At 45.8% G+C, this 24,393-nt stretch overlaps 1 protein-coding gene across 3 annotated transcripts in view; it reads left to right on the top strand.

Moving 5' to 3' along the window:
* PHF20L1 (PHD finger protein 20 like 1) overlaps nt 1–24,393 on the top strand; it is an 802,667-nt gene that overhangs the window by 246,308 nt on the left and 531,966 nt on the right. For all 3 annotated transcript variants that reach the window (XM_085604898.1, XM_085604900.1, XM_085604899.1), the window contains 2 exons: nt 14,172–14,297; nt 20,236–20,315. In XM_085604898.1, the coding sequence (XP_085461024.1) occupies nt 14,172–14,297; nt 20,236–20,315 (206 nt within the window). The remainder of the gene's footprint in view (nt 1–14,171; nt 14,298–20,235; nt 20,316–24,393) is intronic.

Genomic DNA, 24,393 nt, shown 5'->3' with positions numbered 1-24,393 from the left:
TCGAGCAGTAAGGTAGTATCAGAGGACAGTGTTAAGCATTTGTTGTACACACTCAGTGAGCAAATGAATTCACACACTCACTGAACTTCAGACCAATTGTTTTTGTATAAAAATATTCTTTTTGTTGTTTTATTTTCTGTACCCAAGCATGCCTGGCACAGGTAAGCAATAAATAATTTACAGTAGTAATGCAGTTAGTAAAGAGTTTGAATTGTAATTGTATATGCACTTTGTTTTGACTGACAGTATGATTGCAGAGAAATGCAATACTCTGTAAATACAGTACATAGACTTAAATGGGCTTTTCAGTAAAATACCAGGTAAGTTACTTTTTAGATTACTTTTCTTACTCAGAGTAGTATACCTGCATACTACTCTGGGACATTAACTGTAAACAGGTAAGTAAAATCGTTTTGGTTAATTAGTACAATTTTAAAGCATTTCTTTAGGTTTTCAAACTCTACACTTTGAAACTTTTCCAAGAAAAAACAGTCCATGTTATCCTATGGAGGAAAATAGGGTTATCGGTTTTGAGGTAAGGATTTGGTAGTGGGAATTGAGGTTCTGGGGGTAGACTCGGGGGTCCCCCGGGGTCAAGGATGCACTCTCGTTACACCCTCAGCAGCACTAGGGCAGGGGGGGGTGCAGGGTGCTGAGGCCCAATGTTATCCAGCGGGGGTAGGGGGCCTCCGGTTGGAGGCTGCTGACAAGCAGGCCACTTAGTTGTGTGAGCAAAGCTCCTGAACTTTAGCTCAGGGCAAATGGGGAAAGAAAGTAGCACCCAAGGTGCACCCTCAGCGGCATTAGGGCAGCCGGGTGCAGGGTGCTGTTTCGACGTCGGGCGGCCTGTAGTTTGCAATGGGGAACCTCTGGTTTGCAAAGGCACTTCAGGCTTGGAGACTAAGGTCTTCTGGGTGCGACCATCACTTCAAGAGGTAAGTTAGGGGATGGTTAGGCAAACTCTGTTTGGCCACCCAAGCCTGTGGGGCGTCGGGTGCAGGAGTGGCTTTTGGGGTCGAATCTTCTTACCAGCTCCTGGTTGCGGTTGGGGGGACCTTCTGGATTTAGGCTGGGGGCAGGTCAGGGGTCGCCGGATCTCGGGTTAGGGTCACCTGGGGGACCTCTTCGTCGTGTTTGTCCTCTCGAGCTCGGGCCGTGGACGACTGGTGCAGAGTTGGGCGGTGTCCGTCCGGAACCAGAGGTTGCAGATGAACAAATCCGGTGTTCACGGGAGAAAGTCTTTGAGGTTGAAAGCAGCCAGGTCGTCTGGGGTTTTCAAGGTTGCTGGCTGCAGGACACACCGGGATTTCGCAGATTTGTGGTGGAGACCGGCTGTTAGGGCTGGAGCCAAGTCAGTGGGCATCTTCCTCTTGTTAGTTTCTGCACGGCTGTTCGGTCCTTCTTCTCTTGTAGTTTCTTCTTGTCTGAGAAAGCAAGATTCAGGGGTGCCCCTAAAGACTATTATTTAGGAGCATTACAGGTAGGTAAAAAGGTTGGGGCCAATGGGTCCCTTCCCTGGGGTAGTACACCCCCTATTATGCCACCCTCCAGTGGGAGGGGAGCATGAGCCTGTCCCTGGTTGACTGAGTCCCCCCATCTGCAAGATGGCTGGGACTGAGAGTTGTGCTTCACTTCTCCTTCCCCACCTGAGGGGTGCAGTTGGCAGAGGTGGACACACCTCTCTTCCTCACTTGTTTTTCCCGCCGGTTCTCCTCCCTAAAGTGGGGGTCAAAACTAGTGGGGACCAGTTATTGAAAGCAGCACGTGGCCTGGGGAAGCTCACGAAGGCGGCAAGCCTTTGAAGCTTCCCCTTCGTGAACCCTGCCCATCCTCGGGGAGGAGGCTTGGCACCTCGTCCCAGGATGTGCATTGTTTCAGGCCCCAGAGAGCAGCAGGCTCTCGACCCAGGGGTCCAGAAACCTGTCTGGCGGTGGCAGCTGAAAGCAGCCCCTAAGCCTGGACATGGTGGCTGCTGAAAGCAGCCACTCAGCCTTGACACTAGTGGTACGATAGTTATCAGTCGGCATCTCTAAGATTCCCTCTGTGTGCATTTTCCATTAAATCCCACACTGGCATCAGTGTGGGTTAAATGTGCTAAGAGGTTTGATACCAAACTCCTCAGTTTTCAGTGTAGCCATTATGGTGCTGTGGAGTTAGTAATGACAAGCTCCCAGCACCATATACTCTTAATGGCAGCACTGCACTTACAATGTCTATGAATGGACATATACACTGTAGGGGTACAGGGCTCATGCACCTGTGTCCTCACCACTGGTATAGTGCACCTAGCTAGAGGGGTGACTGATCTATGCCCGGGCAGTGGGTTGTGGGAATGGCACACACAGATGTGTACCATGTCGACTCTTCACTTTGTTATGCACCAAAAAACGCAGCCTGCAAAGGCAGTGTGTGAGTGTAATGGTACAGGACCTCTAAGGGTGGCACAATAAGTGCTGCAGCCCTTAGAGGCCTTCTCTTGTCACAGTGCCCTGGGTACTTTTGGTACCATTTACCAGGGTCTGACCTGTGGCCAGAGATGCCAATTGGGTTTTGGCTTCAATGCAGTTTTAGGGAAACCTAGGTCCTGAGTACCTGATAAGCAGGAGCCCAGGGCACACTCAAAGCACATCAGCAATTCTGCAAAAAGTGGGGGCAACCATGCAGAAAGAGGGCACTTTCTCACAGACATCCAAGGCATTGAGGTTGAGAAGAAAACTTTGAGAGAGTTAAGAGAACAGTCGTCCGCGAAGAAAGTTGACGAGTCCAGAAAAATGGACTCAAGGGTCTCGAAGGGAGCATCGGTGTCGAAGCACTCGACGTCCACAATTGTGTCCCAAAAGAAACACACAGTATGATCCTTAGAAAAGGACTCTGTAATGGCTAAGACCATCGAGAAATCCAAGATGTCGAAAGACTGTCAAGGAAAGGACACATGAACGTCAAAACAAGAGAGGTTAAAACCTGAAAAACATGGCCCGATACCTGCGTCAGCAGAGAAGGTGCTGTCGACCGCGAAGAGATGGGCAGAAAGTCTCAACGCTGAAACACACGCTTCAGAGATCGAGAAGGAAAAGAAGAGATTGAGGGCAGAAATGGCAAGTATTTGCAACGCAAAAAGGAGTTCGATGACAGCTTGGACTAATTCAAGATACCTCCGAAAAGCTTGAAGGAAAAAGAAAAAATCGTCGAAGATTTATAGCCTCTGGTGACACCCGAACCTTTAGAGGAACAGGAAGAAGATTTATTTTTCAAAGAAGAGTAAGAACAAGCCTACCTGGGATCTTAAACCTCAGATCTTCAAGAACTACAATGGCAAGACCTCGACACAGACTCTTCAGAGGAAGCTGGCGACACCTGTCCTTCGAGGCCTTCCCCACCGGACGACATTGGTATGTACAACCAGGTCATCAAGAAGGCAGCAGAAACCTATGGGGTACAACTGGAAGAAGAAGAACCACAATCTTGTTTTTTGCTCAAGACTTTAATGCCTACACAATCAAGGAACAAATTCCTTCCCATGCACCCAAGTGTGCTAGACCAGGGAAAGGAGGCATTTAAGAAGCCTGCCACATGTAAGGCAGTCACGCAGAGGTGACAGAAAAAATATCAACACTCCTCCAAAGACCCTATTTACATCAAAGGGTTAGTGACAACTGACTCCATCAGTTACAGCCACGGCCAGGGAAAGGGCTAATGTACCTACCACTACTGGCCTACCTCCGGACAAGGAAAGCAAGAGAATGTACCTTATGGGGAGAAAGGGCAAGAGAAGTGCTGCAAACCAATGGCGCATCACCAATTCTAATGCCTGGCTTAACAGATATGCATATCAACACTGGGAGGAGGTTTAGGAGATGTACTGAAACACCGACCGGAACAATACCAAAAGAGAGCAAGCCACTTGGTAGAAGAGGGGAAGAATATAGCAAATACATGCTTGAAATCTGCCCTAGATGCTGCGGAAACATCAATCAGAGAAATGATGATCGGCATCACAGAAAGAAGACCTGCATGGCTGCGGATCTCAGGATTCAAGCCATAGGTGCAGAACAACCTACTGAACGCACCGTTAATGGGGAACAGTTTGTTGGAAGCGTTGTGGATGACACGTTGAACCAATTAAAGAAAGGGAACGAAAAAGCAAGATCTATGGGAGCTGTACAATTCAGAGGTGGCATGCGTAGAGGAACCACCTCCTCAAGGAGTCTAGCAGGTAGAGGAAACTATCACCCCACAACTTCACATCAAACATACCAGCAGGGTTACCAAGGGGAAACTAAAGGCAACAACAAGGACCGCAACAAAATTGGCAATACTATCAAAGAAGACAACCCTTTCGAGGACGCCCCCGTGGAAGAGTACTTCCACAGAGAGGGGGAGCACCCACAGGCTCTAAATAACTACATTCCAAACACTACACACACTCCAGAAACATCACGGAGCGTGCACGCAAAGAGACAAACACATCAAACAAACAAACAGTTCCTCCAACATGCTACACCAGTAGGACGCAGACTAAAGAACTACCTCCAGAAATGGAAAGAGATCACTTCAGACGAATGGATCTTAAACATAATATAGTACGTTTACTGCATAGAAGTAGTCAGAACGCCTCCAAGCAATAGGCCAAGGAGGAAAGTTCATTCCAAGGGTGAAACTACTCTTACTCCAAAAAGTACAAGAACTACAAGCAAAAGAAGCTATAGAACACGTACCACACAAGGAAAGATACAAGGGAAACTGCTCTACGTACTTTCTAATTCCGAAGATAGATGGAGCGCTGCGTCCTATCTTAGATCTCAAATTCATCAACAGGGTTATAAAGACTCAAAAGTTCAAGATGACGACCCTGCAAGAGGTTATACCTCAGTTGTTAAAAGGGGACTACATGACTACCATAGACTTAAAGGATGCTTATTTTCACATCCCTATGAACAACTAACACAAAAGGCTATTAAGATTTGTGGTCAATGACACGCACTACCAATTTAAAGTGTTAGCATTTGGTCTAAAGTCAGCACCAAGAGTGTTCACAAAGTGTCTAGCGGCAGTAGCCACACACTTAAGAAGACAGGGAATCCATGTGTACCCGTACTTGGATGACTGGTTAGTAAGGACAAACATGTACAGAGTCTGCAAACAGCATATACACCAAGTAACACTACTCCAGCTCGGGAGAAATCTTCACCAGAGCCAGAACAGGATAAACTTTTCCTGGGGGCGAGAATAAATGCAGTAGTGGGGAACGTGTTCCGAAGTGAGAAACGAACAATAGCCCTAATGAAAGCGACACATCTATACCCGAAGGGGCAAGCTCTGACAAAGAGGATAGTGGGGAAGTTACTAGGGATGATGCAACAGAGTTAAGGTTTTTAGTGAGTAAGAAGTCATGGCGCCCTGCAGATTAGCGTATCAAGAGTCATTATGAATAAGTAAGTATGGTGCTAGACAGGAAGGGGAGACCCTAAAAAACCCCTTAAATATACTGCAAAGATAATCCTGTGCACTCATAAGAGTTCTATTGCATAGATGCAACATGATGCAATAAAAGCAAACTTGAAAAAAACAGAAGTAGAGCTGTATATTCTTTATTCTGTCAAAGACACGCAACCAGCCGACACGTGTTTCATCGGGGTATAATGGCCCACGACTCTTCAGGGCTGGAGACAAAACAAACAATTAAAATAAACAACATGTAAAAAGACACAATGGGTGGGAGAACGTAAAACAACACTCATATCCCAAGATGTGATGCCAAGGAACAACAACATCAAGGAGAGAAACCCTACATAAAATATACAACATATCCACAGAATTCTTTTTTTAAAACATTCTTTTTTGTTAAGAGCACGCAGAAGATACAAGTTCCACTAATACTAATGAATGTACTAGGGATGATGGCTTCATGCATTCACTTAACCCAAACACTCGCCTACACATGAGCCCATTCCAGGAATGGCTTCAAGCACAATGGTCACAAGCAACAGGGAGTTGGGAGGATCTAGTGGTTGTCACACAAAAAATACAGGAGGAAATGGCATGGTGAAACAAAGAGAACATATCACAGGGGAGACCCTTCACTTAACTAACTCCAGCAGTGACCATAAAGACTGATGCCTCACAGATGAGATGGGGATCTCACATGAACAACCTCAAAGTGAGGCGACTGGACCCAGCAGAAAGCTCTACAGCACATCAACATCCTATAATTAAAGACAGTGTTCCTAGCCTTAAAAGCCTTTCAAAAAGAGCTATACGAGAAGACAATTCTAATACAAAACGAATAACAAAACCTCCATGTTTTACATAAACAAACAATGGGGAACACATTCAGTGGCACTTTCAACTCTAGCTCAGCAACTCTGGACATGGGCAATCCCACGGAACATAAACATGATAGCAATGCACCTGCCAGGAAAGGATAATGTAGAAGCGGACAGACTGAGCAGACAAGCTTTGTCATCCCACAAGTGGGAAATGTTATCAATATGACCTCAAAAAGATTTTTCATGAATGGGGAACTCCAGAAGTCGACCTCTTTGCAACACCCCACTATGCAAAATGCCAACGCTTTGCATCCAGGCAACCTTGCGATCAGTCCATAGGGAATTTGCTATGGATGAACTGGTTAGGAATACTTGCTTACGATTTCCCCCCAATACCACTACTCCACAAAGTAATCAACAAATGCAAGATCAGCCGCATGACAATGATTCTCATTGCTCCACAATAGGCGAGGAAGACTTGGTTCTCAGAGATAATGGAGATATCTCAAGGGTCAATTCAAAAATTGGCAAACAGCCAAGACTTACTGACCATGCAAGCAGGAAGAGTGCTCCACCCAGAACTGGAAAGCTTGAGTCTCGCTGCATGACACCTGAGGACATAAAATGTGCGCACCTAAAACTACCAGAAAGCACAATGGCAGTCCTAAGGGAAGCAAGAAAGCTGACCACTGTGAGAAAGTGCCATCTTTCTTGCATGGTATGCCCCCACTTTTTGCTGAATTGCTGATGTACTTTGACTGATTGTGCCCTGGGCTCCTGCCGATCAGGTGCCCAGGGCCTGTGTTCCTTTCCTAAAACTGCATGAAGCCTAAACCCAATTGGCATCTCTGGCCACATGTCAGCCCCTGGTAAATGGTACCCAGGGCCCTGTAACCAGAGAAGGCCCCTAAGGACTGCAGCACTTATTGTGCCACCCTTGGAGACCCTGTACCCTGACACACACACACTGCCTTTGCAGGCTTAGTGTCTTGGTGCAGAACAAAACAGAGTCGATATGGCACACATCCCTGTGTGCCATGCCCACAAACACACTGCCCTGGCATACCTCAGTCACCCCTCTAGCTGGGTGCACTATGCCAGTGGTGAGGGTACAGGTGCATGAGCCCTGTACCCCTACAGTACCCAGGGCCATTCCTGGGCACTGTAAGTGCAGTGCTGCCATTAAGAGTATATGGTGCTGGGAGGTTGTCATCACAAACTCCACAGCACCATGATGGTTACACTGAAGACTGAAGTTTGGTATCAAACTTCTCAGCACATTAAACCCACACTGATGCCAGTGTGGGATGTAATCTAAGATGCACGACAGAGGGCAACTTAGAGTTGTCCCCTGAACCTAACCTACTATCCACGTTCTGTCTGAGAGGCTGCCTAGGCTGCCAACCAGCAGACATGGGCCTAACTTTCTCTGCTAGGCAGATTGTTAAAAAGTGTTCCATTCTTCCTCACCTTTGTGATCTCCCTGTGGGAGGTTGCACTCTTATTTCAAATGTAAATGCTGTGCTCAATTTGGGGAGATGTTATCCTGTGTCCTTCGATGTTGGTAGGTCTAGTGGGAGTCAGCTGTGGCAGGTGTCTCTGGCTGCACTAGAGGTGAAGGAGGTCGAAGTAGAACAGGTGGAGGTAAAGGAGGCATGGGATAGCTCGATAATTGTGTAAATGTTGGTTGCCCGACAAGCTGTTACGGAAGCAAACTGCTTCCTTATAGGTCCAACGAGGTCCGTAAGATTGAGGGGGGTTTTCGAAGGTATATGACTAATATTCATTGTCCTGGCAGACTTCTGTTCATTTAAGGCCTCTTTCTCAGACATAAGGCACCTCCAGCTACGTAGGTCTGTATGCAGCCTCAGAGACGATATGCTGGTTGCTGAGTTTTGCCTCTAGCTCGGATTCCAGAATCTCAGTGGGTAGACTTGCGTCACCTTAATAAGTGAAGGGAAACAAGGGTTGAAAATCCATTGCAAACTGTACTGCCCATGCGGCAATAAGCATCAATCCTGGGCTTGCAAAGATGGTTTGTGTGCGGAAATGGGGTGTATTATATGGTGTGGTTGTGCCACCTCGCCATGTAATACTTACCAACCCCTTTGGTCCAGTAGGTTTCTTCTGGAAAACCCTCAGCTTAACCCACTGGTAGTCGTGGCACTGAGCAGCAAGGCTTTCACAGCGGACCAAGCGTTAAGCATTTAAACAATTGAAGAACAATCGCCACCACACAAGAAATCTGACAAAAATGTCTAAAAATAGATTGTAGTTTTATAAGAATTTAGGCACTAGAATGAAAAGATCCACTGGAGTGTTCCGGAGATCTAGATTTGGCAAGCAATAATAAATCCGTGCAATTTCACTCACCTGCGTGCAAGCCCTTGCAAAGTCCACGAATTGGACACGCAGAAACCTTTTAAACAAGCTTCTGCAATGCAATAGGTCTCGCATTTATGAGAGTTTGAGCTATTGACATTTAAAATGACAATGGCTTATATTTATGTTTTGGTTTTTAAAACCTAAATAAAAGGCACTGACATTTACAATGCCAATAGCTGAAACTCTCCAAATACGTAAACTATTGCATTCCAAAATCGTGACTCTCCTGCACTAAGAGAGAAACTCTTTAAAGAAAATAGTGCTTACAAACTAAAGATGACGTACCATGTAACAACCGAAGTAAAAGGGCCAGTCCTCCACCATAGTGTTCTCTTGTGGGACTACTGACCCTGAAAAACACGGACACAATGTGTTCTGTGAAAATTAAATGCAGGTATTGCTAGATTTGTATCATTCTCTGTTGTACAGCACGAGGCAGCAATATTAATACGTTACTCATATAGCAGCTGTCATCCCTAGCGCTTTACGTATAATATTTGTGTTCAAGCAATTATCCAATTGAAATTTCCTGCTTGTTTGATTGACCTCGGAAGGATGAAGGGCTGAGTCATGAACAGAACAACACAAGAAAATACGATTGTACACGGAAAGCTTGACTTACCTGCAACAATACTCTTGAAGCTTGAGGATATTCCAGATTGACACACTGTGCGGCCCTCTGCCATCGAATCCCATAAAAACACTGTCTGTCTCGGTTGTCTACATACAGACACGCTTTAAAGTTAGTGGTAATCCCAGAGCAAAGAAGTCAGTACGGTCGGCCTTGTGTTTACTGTGAAATGCCCTCCGGATTAAAGGCAAATCGTTTTTTTTATTTTTTGCAATTCTTTAGGGCACTCCTTTTAAAGACCATTGTTGTAGGGAGGTTGTACGTCTAACACAGAAGCAGTAGAACAGTGTTTTTCTGGATAACTGTGCCAAAAATGTTTTCTAAACTTTACCGATGCTAGTTATTTTGAAAGACTGTCTGATCATGTGTAGCACAAAAACCGAGACAAAACTGAAGACTAAATGGAGTGCCAGGCGCCGCACACACCATGCCCTGCTCACTATTAAAGTGTAAAAAAAAGAGAGAGCGCGTCCCTAAAGCGGACGCCGCGCTCAGCATGCAAATACAACAATCCCTGTAGGAGAGCACGGTAGGTTAATGCACCTGCGGCAGAGATGTGGGCGTACTCTGCAGGTGACACATTTTAAGTCTAGTGGGATAGTTCTGGGGGTTAGTGCACCGGGCGTAGAGATGTGTGTGTACTTTGCAGGTGGCACAGAGTCTAGTGGGATAGCTCTGGGGGTTTATGTGCCTGCGGGCAGAGTAAAGTAAGTGCGTGCATGTGCGAGTCCCACAGTTTTCAGTCCCTATAGGAGGAGCACGTTAGGTTAATGCACGCGCTGCAGAGATGCGTCTGTAAGTGGGAGCAGATGGCTTGGACGTTGCGTCACCGCCTCAGCCTTTCATTCTTTATTCTCTGGAGGTTGAAAAAAGTTTTTTTTATACTATGGGTATCGATTTAAGCTTTGTAAAATGAGTTTCTTATTTATGTCCGAGGAAGAGATCTGGCAAAATGTGTATGTACTTAAATGAATAATTCTGTTGATGGCCTACGCTTTACCTCCCTCAAAAATGCTTTATTTTTAATGCATAATATGTGATGTCTGCGCCATATTAATGTATGTTACACCCATCCTTTACTGCCACTGTGAAGTTTTGTTTACCACGCGCTTCCCTTCTTTTAGAGATGCTCTTGCTCCTCAATAAATACAAATACTGCAAGGCAAATGTAAGCGCTTCATACAAAACAATAATTACATCTCAAAGACAGATTGAAATAGGCCGGGTCGTAGGTCTCTGTTCGCCATTGTCCCTATTAGTGTCAATAAACAGAATAGTGCTCACCCACAAGATAAAGCAGACTGTGTAACTAGCCAAGTAAAAGATCCAGTCCTTATGGGCAGCACCAAATGGAGACAAGGCGGTACTCTGGAGGGACCAACAAGCCTCATAATGAATCAGAAGCCAGTCTTTACGAAAGACAACGACACAAGCCAATTAAAAATATGGATGGAGAGTGGGCGGTTTTTCCACTGCATACTCTATTACAGCATGCCTCTACCTAAAACTCACTTGGGTAAGTCTCAATGTGGTCGGTTAGAAGTACTTTGGGTGACCTACTCCGGCTGGGAGCTAGTCAGTGGGATGAGCAAGGTCCTCAAGAACAGTTACCTTCTCTGAAGAAGCAGTCCTTCAGCAGTTCTCGGCACTTTATCCCTGTTGCAGTGGATTCCTATGAAGGGGTCCAGATGCAAGGGATGAAGGATGCTGAAGATGCTGTAAGAATGCTGTGGATGTGACTTTGGCAATGTTGGTCTTCTTGCAGGTATTTCTTGGTCTATGAAGATGGTGAGGGAATCCTTGTTGCAGAATCGATGTCCCACAAAATCCTCTCTGGTCTGGCTGAATTCCAGTTGCCACTGGACTACCAATGACTGGTTGTCTGGTCACAGGCCAATTATTCCAAAGTCGATAACTCACCTTCTGAGGGTCCCAGCAATTCTCAGACAGCACTCCCGGGTTCAGCAAACTCTTGTGCAACTCTATGCGTCTGGTCTTGACCCTGGGTGCTGGACGGTGGTGGTGGTAGTAGCGGATTGAAGACTTTGGACTGCCAGTTGGCCCCAGCAGACTTCTTTAGCTTTTGTGTCCCTGTGTTGCACACAGGAGGCCAATCAGCTGGCCCTTGGAGTTCTCATGGCTTGATGTGGCCCTGCAGACAGCTTCCCCTTGAGCAGAACCTCGCACACACAGTCCTTCTCTTCGCTAAGCACCAGGTTCAGTCTTCATCGGTGCAGCCTCCTTGCACGTCCCTCGGTTCAGCAGGACATTCTTTCTTTGTTCCTTCTTCCAAGTCGGTCAAGATCTGAGGTCTGGGTGCCAGGAGTGCCCCCTTTATGCTTTGAAAGTGCCCTTAGGGAAGGATGTGATTGATAGCTGATATGCTTCCTGTGGAGTGAGGCATATGGCTATTCCAGGATGCACCATTTTGCCCACTCCCAAGAAGGCGAAACCCCTCTCTCGGTGTTCAGACCTTCCAGGCCCACCCTCTGGGTGTGGGCACGTCAGGGAAAACCGGTTGGGCAACTAGTTTCTCCTCTCTGCCTCCTGTGCCAGCCTGTCAACCTCAACATTCGGGAAGCCTTCTCCCCTGGTTTTATAAATCTGCCCTTCACAGGCAGCTTCATCTTTGAATCCTGCCTTTTGAAGCTAACACCCAAGTGATTTCCTGTAGAAGGAAGGTGACACCCCCCTGGCCTTCAATCCCTCATTGTTCTCCTTCCTTAGAGTCTTTGGCACATCTCTCCAGGAGGGCAGAATACTGTCTTTTTGAGCAGGCTCCATGTGTGCCCGGAAAGGCACAGGAGTTTTATGGGTAACAAAGTGGCAGCTTTGCTAAAGCTGTACACTGCAACAAGTTATATTGATTTCGACTTAATGTACCAAGTTGTTTGATACTTTATAGGGCCTACTTTGGTCGCAATGTTCAGAAGTTGGCACAGCTGAGTTGTCAGTGTTTAACGCCAATTTGGCGATCAAGTCTTTCCACAGTAAAAACCGTTGTTTCACTTTTACTGTCAGGACATGTAAAATACACATCCTACCGGTGTCATATGTTGCCCCCTGCTTTTAGGGATTGGTAGGCCTGCTAAAGAGGTGACTTACACACATGTCCAAGGGAAGTGGTGACTTTGCCATTGCTTTCAATGGCAAAGTTGGGCTAACAGTGCAGGACTGCTCTACCAGTCTGCAGTGGTGGTGGGGGCTTGTTTTACTTTGGGGCTCTCTAGAGTGGCACAATCCGTGCTGCAAGCTGTAAGGTACCTCTCTAACTTGCATGCTCTGGGTACCAGGGTACAGTTTACTAGGGGCTTTCAGGTAAGTTAGCCATTTCCAATTGTAAAGCCAATTTGAAATACACTTTAGGGTCAGGGCACTTGCACTGAGTTCTGGTTAGCAGGCCTCAGTGTACTCTCAAAGTGGACAAACCAGCGGTATCCACTGAAAAACTTAGAGGTGACCTTACATAAAGTGGCATTTCCTTTCGGTTTGACATAGACAGTGTCATTGAAAGTGGAAGGTGAGAGATTCTTGGACTGCCATCTATGGCGTCGTCGTCCACAATGGTCCTCTTGCCATGAGCCATTGTAGTTGATGAGTTCTGTGTTGCAAGTTTCAGTGTGTATATTGTCAACTATGTTAAATGTTTCTTCATCGATGAGGATGACCGACTTCACCATTAAAGGCAGCTGCTCAATCAGGGAATCAAGAGAGCTGTATTTTCACACAATCAGTCATGATGATGGTTGATGACACTAAACAGGTCTTCCTGTGCCATAAAATGAACATCTACCACGGAAATATCCCAGCAATAACTTGCAGTCATCTGGATGGCTGTTTCAAGACGAAGGGCAGACCAGGTATGTAAGAGGATAATGTCAGAGAGGCTAGGAGAGCAGAGCTCCTCTCTGGGACCTCCTCATACATGTGTGGTTTACATCTGAGCTATGGTGGCCAAAGTGGAAGTATGAGAGCTTACCACTTAGTCCTTATTGGCTAATGCTTGTGTTGCTTCAAATGAGGTTGATGTGCTACTAAGGAAACTCTGTTTAGGCGTATGGCCATTTTAGCACAGTTTGCTGGTATTTATAAGATTACCAGGGACTTCCACCCTAATATCAGGGATTGAATCAAGCATGCCAATCTATGAAGATACCAACACTGGGTTACTGGATTTACAGGTAAGTAATGTATTTTTCTCTGGGACCTAAGCCTTGCACATAAACGCTCTAAAACATTAGTGCGCCACAATTGTTCTGTACAGTTAGGCCTGATTTGTATGTTACATGTAAGTATGTCTGTATGTATGTATATCACTAGCAACAAAGAAATAACAGAGGCCAGGTAAGCACTGAGCAATGGGTGAGACGTTTCTGTCGTGACAAGTGCAGACCTTCATGAGTAAAAGAAAAACCCAGCCACTAGGTACCGTGATTCATATAAACTATCCATGATCACCAATCACTGTCAAGTTCGCCTCTGTTTCATGACCCAGTCTTTACCCTCAGCTTTTTTTGCCCAAATCATCCCCACATTCTTCCCTTTCTGCACACCTGTGACTAGTTCCTCCCTACCAGCTAAGTATTTCACATCTTACTTCTTATTTCACTTCTAAGACCTCAGACAGAACATGAAAATGTTCCTCTGAAGACCGCCTCCTTGCTCCCATTGTTCAATAGCAAATATATTTCGTTTGTGTTACAGCAATAATGTTGATTGGGTGTGCTAACTATCAGATGTTCCTAACCCATTAAGGGGTTCAGCTGAGGAACTATTTAATAAGATTGCTTGGTGGTTTAATACTTTACAGTTCAGGGAAATTCTTAATACTATGGTTCTAAACATTTGCTTTTTCCTAATTACCTTTTTATTGTCTTCATTAAATGCAGATTTGCCCGTAGTGGATGTTCCGAATATTATATTGCCACCGACAGAAACTTCAATAAATGTTAAGCGAAAAACTAATGAAGGAACTTCATTTCAAGCAAAGAGGGCACGACTTAACAAAATTACAGGTACAAGCCTTTTCCATATTCTGTGTGACCAATAAAAACGAACTTTTTCTTCTCTGCAATTCCAAATGAGTGATTGTTTCATAGCATATCCAGGTTTAAACAATTGTGAGAAAGTGCCCTCTTTCTGCATGGTTGCCCCCACTGAATTGCCGATGCACTTTGACCGAGTGTGCCCTGGGCTCCTGCTATTCAGGTACCCAGGGCCTATGTTCTTTCCCTAAAACTGCATTGAAGCCTAAACCCAATTGGCATCTTTGGCCACAAGTCAGCCCCTGATAAATGGTACCCCAGGTACCCTGGGCACTGTGACCAGAGAAGGCCTCTAAGGGCTGCAGCACTTACTGTGCTGCCCTTAGAGGTCCTGTACCTTCCCACTGCCTTTGCAGTCTGCGTGTTTTGGTGCAGAACAAAGTGAAGAGTCGACATGGCACACACCCCTGTGTGCCATGCCTACAACCCACTGCCCTAGCATAGGCCAGTGATGAGGGTACAGGCGCATGAGCCCTGTACCCCTACAATGTCTAAGTCCATTCTTAGACATTGTAAGTGCAGTGCTACCATTAATAGTATATGGTGCTTGGAGTTTGTCATTACGAACTCCACAGCACTACAATGGCTACACTGAAAACTGAAGTTTGGGATCAAACTTCTCAGCACATTAAACCACACTGGTGCCAGTGTGGGATTTGTTGAAAAATGCATACACAGGGCATCTTAGAGATGATCCCTGAGAACTAACCTACCACTAGTGTCCAGGCTGAGTGGCTGCTTTTAGCTGCCACCACAGACATGTTTCTGGACCCCTGGGCCGAGACCCTGCTGCTCTTGTGGGTCTGAAACAATGCACATCCAGGGACGAGGTGCAAAGCCTCCTCCCCCAGGATTGGCAGGGTTCACGAAGGGGAAGCTTCACAGGCTTGCTGCCTTTGTGAGCTTCCCCAGGCCACTTGCGGCTTTCAGCAACTGGTCCCCACTGGTTCTGACCCCCACTACGGGCGGGATAACTGGCAGGAAAAATAAGTGAGGAAGAGAGGTGTGCCCACCTCTGCCAACTCCACCCATCAGTTGGGGAAGGTGAGGTGAAGCACAACTCAGTCCCTGCCATCTTGCAGATTGGGGGGACTCAGCCAACCAGGGAAAGGCTTATGCCCCCCTCCCACTCGAGGGTGGCATAATAGGGGGTGTACCCACCCCAGGGTAGAAACCCATTGGTTTTTTTTTTTTTTTTTTTTTTTTTTCACAATACGCAACCACTATTGAATTGGCGAACTACCAGATTCAGAGTAGTGTCAGGATGTTGTTCAACTATCTACTTGACAGGTGGAATATCAAAGATATTGAAGTAAAAGCCTCACTCACATAATAGTGACATGCTTCATCATAGGCAGTTACTCCACACCCAGAGAAGGTGGTACTCTCTGGGCGGACTCAACCAAAGATATGCTGGGAGTTCTTAGATAAATGAACCACTGGTTAGGCAGGGAACCAGATCAAATTAAAAATACCTATGAGTGTACCCTATTTTAAATCCTTTATTCCTGGGCACTCATGATATCAATAAAAACTTATTGTCGGGGTTTCTTTGAACTCGATTTGTTCAATTGTACCCTCAACCGTGTGCCAACATGTTTCGGCCCGTCTTGTAGCCCAATCGGGTCTGGGGGCCTTCGTCAGGGCGATATCTTTCTTTTTCTTATACTATAAGGTCCCTGCGATTTAGCTGTACATGTGCTTACATGCAACTCATTCGTACGTGAGGCCTAATGCACTCACCTGTCCATATGTACCTTCCGACTTCAGTAGAATTTTTCTACTGCCCTATGCCTAATGGCATCATGCAGATCTCGTGTGTTCAGGTGCTGTCCTGTAGTCAAACATTCATCAAGGACACCGCACCGCCGTTGCACCTAGTCAACCACACCGTCTGCCGTCGGCAGACGGTGTGGTTGACTAGGTGCAACGGCGGTGCGGTGTCCTTGATGAATGTTTGACTACAGGACAGCACCTGAACACACGAGATCTGCATGATGCCATTAGGCATAGGGCAGTAGAAAAATTCTACTGAAGTCGGAAGGTACATATGGACAGGTGAGTGCATTAGGCCTCACGTACGAATGAGTTGCATGTAAGCACATGTACAGCTAAATCGCAGGGACCTTATAGTATAAGAAAAAGAAAGATATCGCCCTGACGAAGGCCCCCAGACCCGATTGGGCTACAAGACGGGCCGAAACATGTTGGCACACGGTTGAGGGTACAATTGAACAAATCGAGTTCAAAGAAACCCAGACAATAAGTTTTTATTGATATCATGAGTGCCCAGGAATAAAGGATTTAAAATAGGGTACACTCATAGGTATTTTTAATTTGATCTGGTTCCCTGCCTAACCAGTGGTTCATTTATCTAAGAACTCCCAGCATATCTTTGGTTGAGTCCGCCCAGAGAGTACCACCTTCTCTGGGTGTGGAGTAACTGCCTATGATGAAGCATGTCACTATTATGTGAGTGAGGCTTTTACTTCAATATCTTTGATATTCCACCTGTCAAGTAGATAGTTGAACAACATCCTGACACTACTCTGAATCTGGTAGTTCGCCAATTCAATAGTGGTTGCTTTTTGTGAAAAAAAGTTACTCTGGGAGAACGCAACCACGTTGTTTATTCTCTCACTCTCTGTTTGTGATAAAAGAAACCCATTGGTCCCAACCTTTTTACCTACCTGTAACACCCATAAATCTAGTATGTAGGGGCACCCCTGAACCTTGCTTCCGCAGACCAGAAGAAACTACGAGAAAAGAAGAAAAAGGACCGAACAGCCGTGCCAAAGCTAATAAGAGGAAGATGCCCATTGACTTGACCCCAGCCCTACCGGCCTGTCTCCACCTCGAACCAGCTCCTGCGAAACCCCGGTGTGTCCTGGAGCCAGCAACCTTGAAAACCTCAGAGGACCTGCCTGCTTTCAACCACAAAGACTGTGTCTCCTGTGAACACCGGATTTGTTCAACTCCAACCTCTGGCCGGACACTGTGAATCCGCACCACTCTGCACCTGCCGGTCACGGCCTGAGCTCGAGTGGGCAAACTATGACGAGGAGGTCCCCCCAGCAATCCTGACTCGAGATCCGGCGACCCCTGACCTACCTCAAACCTCCAGCCGATGCCTGCAGGCTAAATCAAAAGATCCCCCCCCAATCGCAACCTGGAGCTGGTAGGAAGATCCGACCTTAAAAGGCACCCCTGCATCCAACGCCCCACGGCCTTGAGTGGCCAAACCGAGTGTGCCTAACCAACCCCCAACAGCCCAACTTACCTCTCAAAGTGGTGGTCGCACCCAGAAAACCTTAGCCCCCAAGCCTGCAGTGCCTTTGCAAACCGGAGGTTCCCCATTGCAAACAGGGCACCGACGTCGAAACAGCACCCTGCACCCAGCCGCCCTAGTGCCACTGAGGGTGCACCTTTGGTGCTACTTTGTTTCCCCATTTACCCTGAGCTAAAGTCCAGAAGCTTTGCTCTAACAATCAAGTGGCCTGCTTGTCAGCAGCCACCTACCGGAGGTCCCCTATCCCCCAGTGGATAACATTGGGCCCCTGCACTCTGCCGCCCTGACACCCTAGTGCTGCTTAGGATGTAACAAGAGTGCATTCCTGACCCTGGGGGACCCCTGAGTCTATACCCAGAACCTCAACTCCCTCTAACGAATATTTACCCTAAAACCGATAACACTATTTTCCTCCATAGGATATTATTGACTGTTTTTCTTGGACAATTTTTTAAGTGTGGAGTTTGAAAACCTAAAGAAATTATTTAAAAATGTACTAACTAACAAAAACGATTTTAATTACCTGTTTACAGGAAATGTCCCAGTGTAGTATCCAGGTATACTACACTGTGTAAGAAAAGTAATCTCAAAAGTAACTTACCTGTAGTTTTATTGAAAATCCTATGCAGTATATGTACTGTATTGCATTTCTTAGAAACAATACTGCAAGTCAAAACAAACTGCATTTACAATTGCAATCCAAACTGTTACAATCTGTATATTTACTGCAAAGTACTCATCACTTACCTGTGCCAGGCTTGCTTGGTTCTAGGAAATAAAATAACTAAAAGAATATTTTTATACAAAAACATTTGGTCTGAAGTTCAATCTTTGAGTGTGTGAATTCATTTGCTGACTGAGTGGGTTCGACAAATGCTTAACACTGTACTCTGATAAAGCCTTAGTGCTAAACCAAACTACCACAAATAGAGAGTGAGGTGCTATCTAACCTTACCTCTGGCTACCTTTGGGGTTCCGCTGGACTCTGTGCACACTATACCTCACTTTGGTATAGTATATACAGAGCCAACTTCCTACAGCATGTCGCTGCTCTATTATCCCCTTTTTACCAAGTTGAGACTTCGCAAAACAAAGATGAATCTTGTTGCGTCACACAGGCCTCGTCAGTGGTCATCCGAATCTTCTTCAGATCCTTTCTACTCTACTGGAGACTTCCTGATGGGCCAGAACTGCACTTTGAATGTTGATCAGAATTTTCCACTGTAGCCTTCCGACGCTGGACCTGACTGTCTGGCTGTTGAGCTGTTGCAATATTGATAGTTAAAACTTTGCATGGAGATTCTGAAGGAAGAAAATTGTGCTTCCAGATAATCATCATTTGCATTCAACCCCAAAGAGAAACATCCAAAAGGTAGCTTTTTTAGGAACCTGTTGTAAGGCCATGGACTGTCTGTGATGACTTGCTAGAATCCTATATAAATACCTTATTTTACCACAGGTGTCTCAGTGCGACACTTTGTTGCACTCCATTTGGATAGCTAAGTAATTCCCTTTAGGCAGTTGACTTAAGGTGGCAGGGACACAACCAGTCAAACCTCATTATTAGGTGTTGGTAAGGTTCAAAAAGTCAGCTTATAATATTTCATAGTACAGAACACTTAATAACAAGATTAAGTTGAGTTATTGTCAAGAAGAATAGGACTTTAATGCATCTTAAAAATATTTTTGTTACTGACAGAATACTCTTAGACAGCCATCATTTGCCAGAATCTTTCAAGGTTGAGATGCAACCTCAAGAATTAGCATTCCAATGGGCTGGGTTTCTCAAAACATAAACCCCACGTCAATGCCAATCCTTGGGATCTGTGAAGATAGAATACAAAATATGTGGCAGGATTATGATCTTTAGACTTTTGCAAGAACATTTCTCCTGCAGGTAGATCTGAGTTTGTGCAAGTTATGTAGATACCGGAACCCTCCCACCAACTATTGTCATGGACCAATCTTGTATAAAACACTGGACAACTTGGTGGGTTGAAAGCTCCGCCTGTAAGCTTCCCGTACCCATGGAAAAATAAAATGTGCCACTCCAATATATTATATTCCAAAACGCCACCACCACAAAAATCACAAGGATCCCATACCAATGAAGTCAATGGTGCTCCTCCAAAATCTGTTCCTGAACTCATTAGTCACTCAGGATCGGATTGTTTATTTCTAGTTATGGACACAGGCTATCTGTCGTCCCAGAACCAGTTTAGGTCCCATTTGATTGTGATGTTTCCCTGTGGCACAAGTCAGAATTGGTTAGTACCGTCTGTGGAGTTCCAATGGTGCCTAAATACTGTAGGGACCTATTTTATTAATGTGCTTATCTGTTTTTCCTTTTTAAAGGTGGTGTTATTTTGTTTCGTTGGAGTTATAACATTGACTAGACGTTGAAGTTAAGTGTTATTTACTTTCATGCGTTTCAAGTATGAGTGAGCATGCGGTTGACAATGTATTCTAGTGTCGGTACGTTTCTGATTTGTATTTAACGAGCACTGAATGTATGCAAGCTTTTAACATTGCACTGCAAGCCTGTTATTTTATGTTAAGCACCCTCTTTGCTGAAAATATTGCCTTTATATGCTAACATATATATTTTTTTAATTGAAGGTTTCCTTGCATCAAAAGCTGTTGTTGTGGATGATGCTGTTAAAAAAGAATGCAGCAAAGCACCATCCTCTTTGGGCCAGGTATGACACTGGATTTCAAATAATTATCAAATTCCAACTGTGTTCTGTTTTTTTTCCTGTTGTATTGATATGGTGCATGTCTATCTCCTAACTCTTCATTCATATTTGATTTGCATTGAAGACACAATAAAGCAATGAACTGTTACCTTCAAAATTTATATTTTGTTGTTAGTTATTTAAACTCAAAGTGGAGGCACAGAGGAGGAAGAAATACAGGATGATGATGAGTTGCCTAGGATTGTGCTTGGAGATAAGTAGGTAGACTACATTGAGACAATGTCAAGTGCAGCTTCACCACCCAGCAGCATTGCCAAGTTCCACTTACTTTTTTGAGAGGGCATCGAAGAGGTCACCTCAATGGAAATGGGTTGCTTTACAATTTCCTCAACCCATTCGAACGATCAGTCAAGGCCACACTTATTCTTGGCCATATTTGGCAAAAAGGTCTTTCAGAACCATCCCTGCAATGGTTCCTAATCTTGAAAATGAACGAAGCACCAGAGAATACTCTTACCGGCTTAATCAAACTCCTCATGACTGATTCAGTTGTAAAGTGCTGCATTTGACAGTCGATAAAAGCCAGTTCTTACAGAGCCAGAGGAGCATCAATACCAAGGTGGTGCAATTCCCCTTTCCACATGATGGCCTTTGTTTCTGTATTTCACTTCAAGTTTGAGTTCCAAATAGGGGCCATATCCAGCCACATTTGCTGTTTGTATCTTTAGTATTTCCAATACCAGGGACCTCAGAGTAGAGAGTAGTGAACCAGTGCTGCTTCAACTTGACATGGGATGGGGGTATTTATTTTTTTATTTTTATTTATTTATTTGAGTTTTATATAGTGCTGGCTAGACCCGGAGGTATCCGAGTGCTTTACATAAGGATCCACAAAATTACCTCAGTTACAAGAAAACATTTCAAGAGCGTCGGAAGACGAAATAAATGGAGCTTAGAAGGTTATGGGGGTGGGTTAAAGGTATAGGAGGGAGAAAGGATGGAGATAGGATGGATGGATAGACGAAGGAGAGTCTGTCCAAAGTCCGGCTGGGTAGGTGACGGCCGAGGGGGAAGTCCACAGTCCATCTCCTCTATAGCTATTGCCTACAAGTTCCTAGTATATGGTACCTGTAAGTTGTAGAGTTCCCCCTTCTCAGGGATTGCAGCACTGGTTGTGCCACCCTGGGCTAGACGAGAGTAAAACGAGTCTCCAAGTCCGGCTTTGCAGACCGCCCCGACTTTGCAATTTAAAAGCCATGGCAAAGTCTACAATGGTCACAATGGGGTTACAAGGGGAGGGTCAGTGGAAGGATCTAGTGTTAATCTGAAGTTGTTCTCCTCACTCTCTCAAGTGGTAGAATGCCCGCAACCTGTTGTAGGGATGGCATAGCCTGGACCCAATTCTGCAAGCCCTGATCAGCAGGACCTCCACATTAGTCATCTAGAGTTAATAACACTCCTGTTCTGAAGGAGATAGAAAATTCACAGAGAGATAGCCACTGGGTGTGTAATATCTGTTTTCCGACAATCTGTGGGCTGCGATGCTTGTATACAGTTCAAGCCTAAAACACTGAGAGAAGGGAGGAGCAGAGGAAGGCACGCTGCTCCATGCAACGCAGAAGGATACTCCCTTGTTAAGAGACCTCTGGCTGATGAGCGAGGAGGAGGACAACATCACCGAAGGAGCCGATTGGGAAGCCTCGTAAGTCAAAAAACAAAAAAAAGGTAATTGACGTTGAGCGTGAACTCAAAAAAGGGAAAAAAATGCATGCAGGTTACGCTGAAAAATAGTTGGGGCAGGCAGGTCGAGATCATCTGACTCAAAAGCCCGAAAGACTGTCTCTGCTGAAAATTTTGCAGACCCGTGACAAATTGAGGCCCAAAGAGCCCCCCCCGTCTCACATCTCAGGAGGACGAGCCTCTGAAAAGACACCAGTGTCGAAGAAGGACCAAAGTAGAAACAAGCAAAAAAAAAAAAAAAAAATGCCAGCCAAAACACTGTTAACTGAGACTTTGGCGCTGAAAAAGAGACCGGCATCTGTGCTCGACGTCGAAGAATGCGTGCTCAAGTTCGAGCGTAAAGAGAGATGTCTCTAGGTCAAAATAGTAGCCACTCTTCAAAAGAAGGATTTTGATGCCACCCTCCAAAAACTCCCTAGAAAAAAGGCCTTGATGTAAAACGTTCAGGAGGAGAAAGTCTCGAAGACCTAGGGCCTCCGCTGACCCTAGAACCACAAGACGAAGAAGAACATAAGGTCTTTGAAGAGGAGGGCCAAATTTGCAAGGCCTATTCTACGACGTCGAGGAGTCGGAACGCATCGAAGAAGAATGGCAGGACCTTGAGGCAGATTCTCTGGAGGAGGGAATAGATACATATCTGTTAGTGCCTTCGCGTCTGGATGACCTATCTATGTATAACCTGGCAGTTAAGTTGGAGGCGGAACAATGTGGTGCACTTGGAGGAAGAAATATCAGACGTGCTTCCTACTCAACATTTTTACCCTCCCAAAGCACATGCCAGTACCTGCCAATGCTCCTTAGCATCCTATACTAGGTAAGAGAGTCCTTCAGAGAGCCAGCACCCTGCAGGTCAGTGACACCCTTAGGTGGAGAAAAAATCTAAACATTCCCCAAAGTCCAGAGTTTCATAGGGGGCAACACTGTGGCAGACTCATCTGATAAAGACTTCTAGCTGCATATTCCTTATGGTTGACGTTCCCCAGGCATCCGACTCGATCCGAGCAGTACCCCTGCGCATCGATGTGTGGCATTGATTGGCTCTGCATGACGGTGTCTGCGCCTGAAGTGACGTTCGCAGCACCTATATAGATCCCACCCAGGCGTGCGGAAGTCAGTTATTTTCTTTCCGCACCAGCCAGCGCTGATCTGGAGAAGATGTACTCCTCTGTCTTTTTTGTGACAGAATCTTTTTTTACCTTTCGTCAACTGTTTTTGAGGTATTGCCTCCTGATGGATCGAGATTCCATCTCATAAGACTGGTTTTAAGTACTGTGGCACCTGTCACTGGCTCATGTCAGTGGTGGACCCGCAGCTCATCTGTCTGTGGTTCCTGGAGCGCGACCACAACACTAAGTCATGCCCCGATTGCTAGGACATGGCCCTAAAAGCCATGAACCTGCTAGTGGCCAGCAACGACTTCGCAGAAATCAAGGTCCTGGTCGAGGGGGAAGGTCCCGGGATCGTTCGCGGACCCTGAAGTCCTTCATCCTATTCAAAGTCTTCTGGACACTCTGGTAAGAGTAAAAGAAAAATAAGTCGAAGCACTCTTCGACTTCTCCACGTTTGTTGGTTGACGAGACCAGGGAGCATCAGCATTCGAGGTATGGTTCTTTGGGGCATGTGCCTTGGCTGTAATTTTCCTGTCCAATTCAGAGTTTTATGAGGCCATGTGTCTCATTTTTGGGCGGTCCGACCCCATCAACTCTGGCCCAGCATGGTCAGAGGGGGCCCCCCATCTCATTCCGCGCAGGCGGCCCCCCTTAGTTATCTATTCCTGGATCCGGACCGATGCCGATCGTACGATCCCAAGGCCAGTGCTGCTGTCACCCACCGGCGGTGCCATCCCCATTGATACCGGACTTTGACAAGGAGCCGGATGGGCATCACCCAATGCTGACTCAGATGCAGGCAGGGACCAATCTTCCTGGATCGGAGCCTGAGCCCTATTCACATGGGCTAGGATTTGGGGACGAATGGGAGGGGTCACTGGACCCTGAAGAATACCAGCCATATATAGAAGACCCTAATATGGACTGGACTGAGTAACTGTGTAAAGCTAGTGGACTGGATACTTCTCCAGATAATGGTATGCAATCTCCCCCTATGGTGACTACAGAGAAGGTAGCCTCGTACGCAATGCTGGTGCAGAGGTATCTCCGGTCTTTGACCTTCAATTGCCCTCGGTGATAGTCAAGATCAACATTTTGACAGAGGTGCTGCAACCGGGAGTCTCCTCATTGGAACCCCTGCCCCAGTTCAATAATGCCCTTACTGATGTCCTCTTGGGGACCTGGTTGAAACCGAACACAGGAACTCCTGTCAATAAGCCGATTGCACGCCG

Source organism: Triturus cristatus, chromosome 5_1 (assembly GCF_964204655.1).
Source record: "Triturus cristatus chromosome 5_1, aTriCri1.1, whole genome shotgun sequence".
Taxonomy (NCBI): domain Eukaryota; kingdom Metazoa; phylum Chordata; class Amphibia; order Caudata; family Salamandridae; genus Triturus; species Triturus cristatus.
This window is presented reverse-complemented; position numbering and strand designations above follow the sequence as displayed.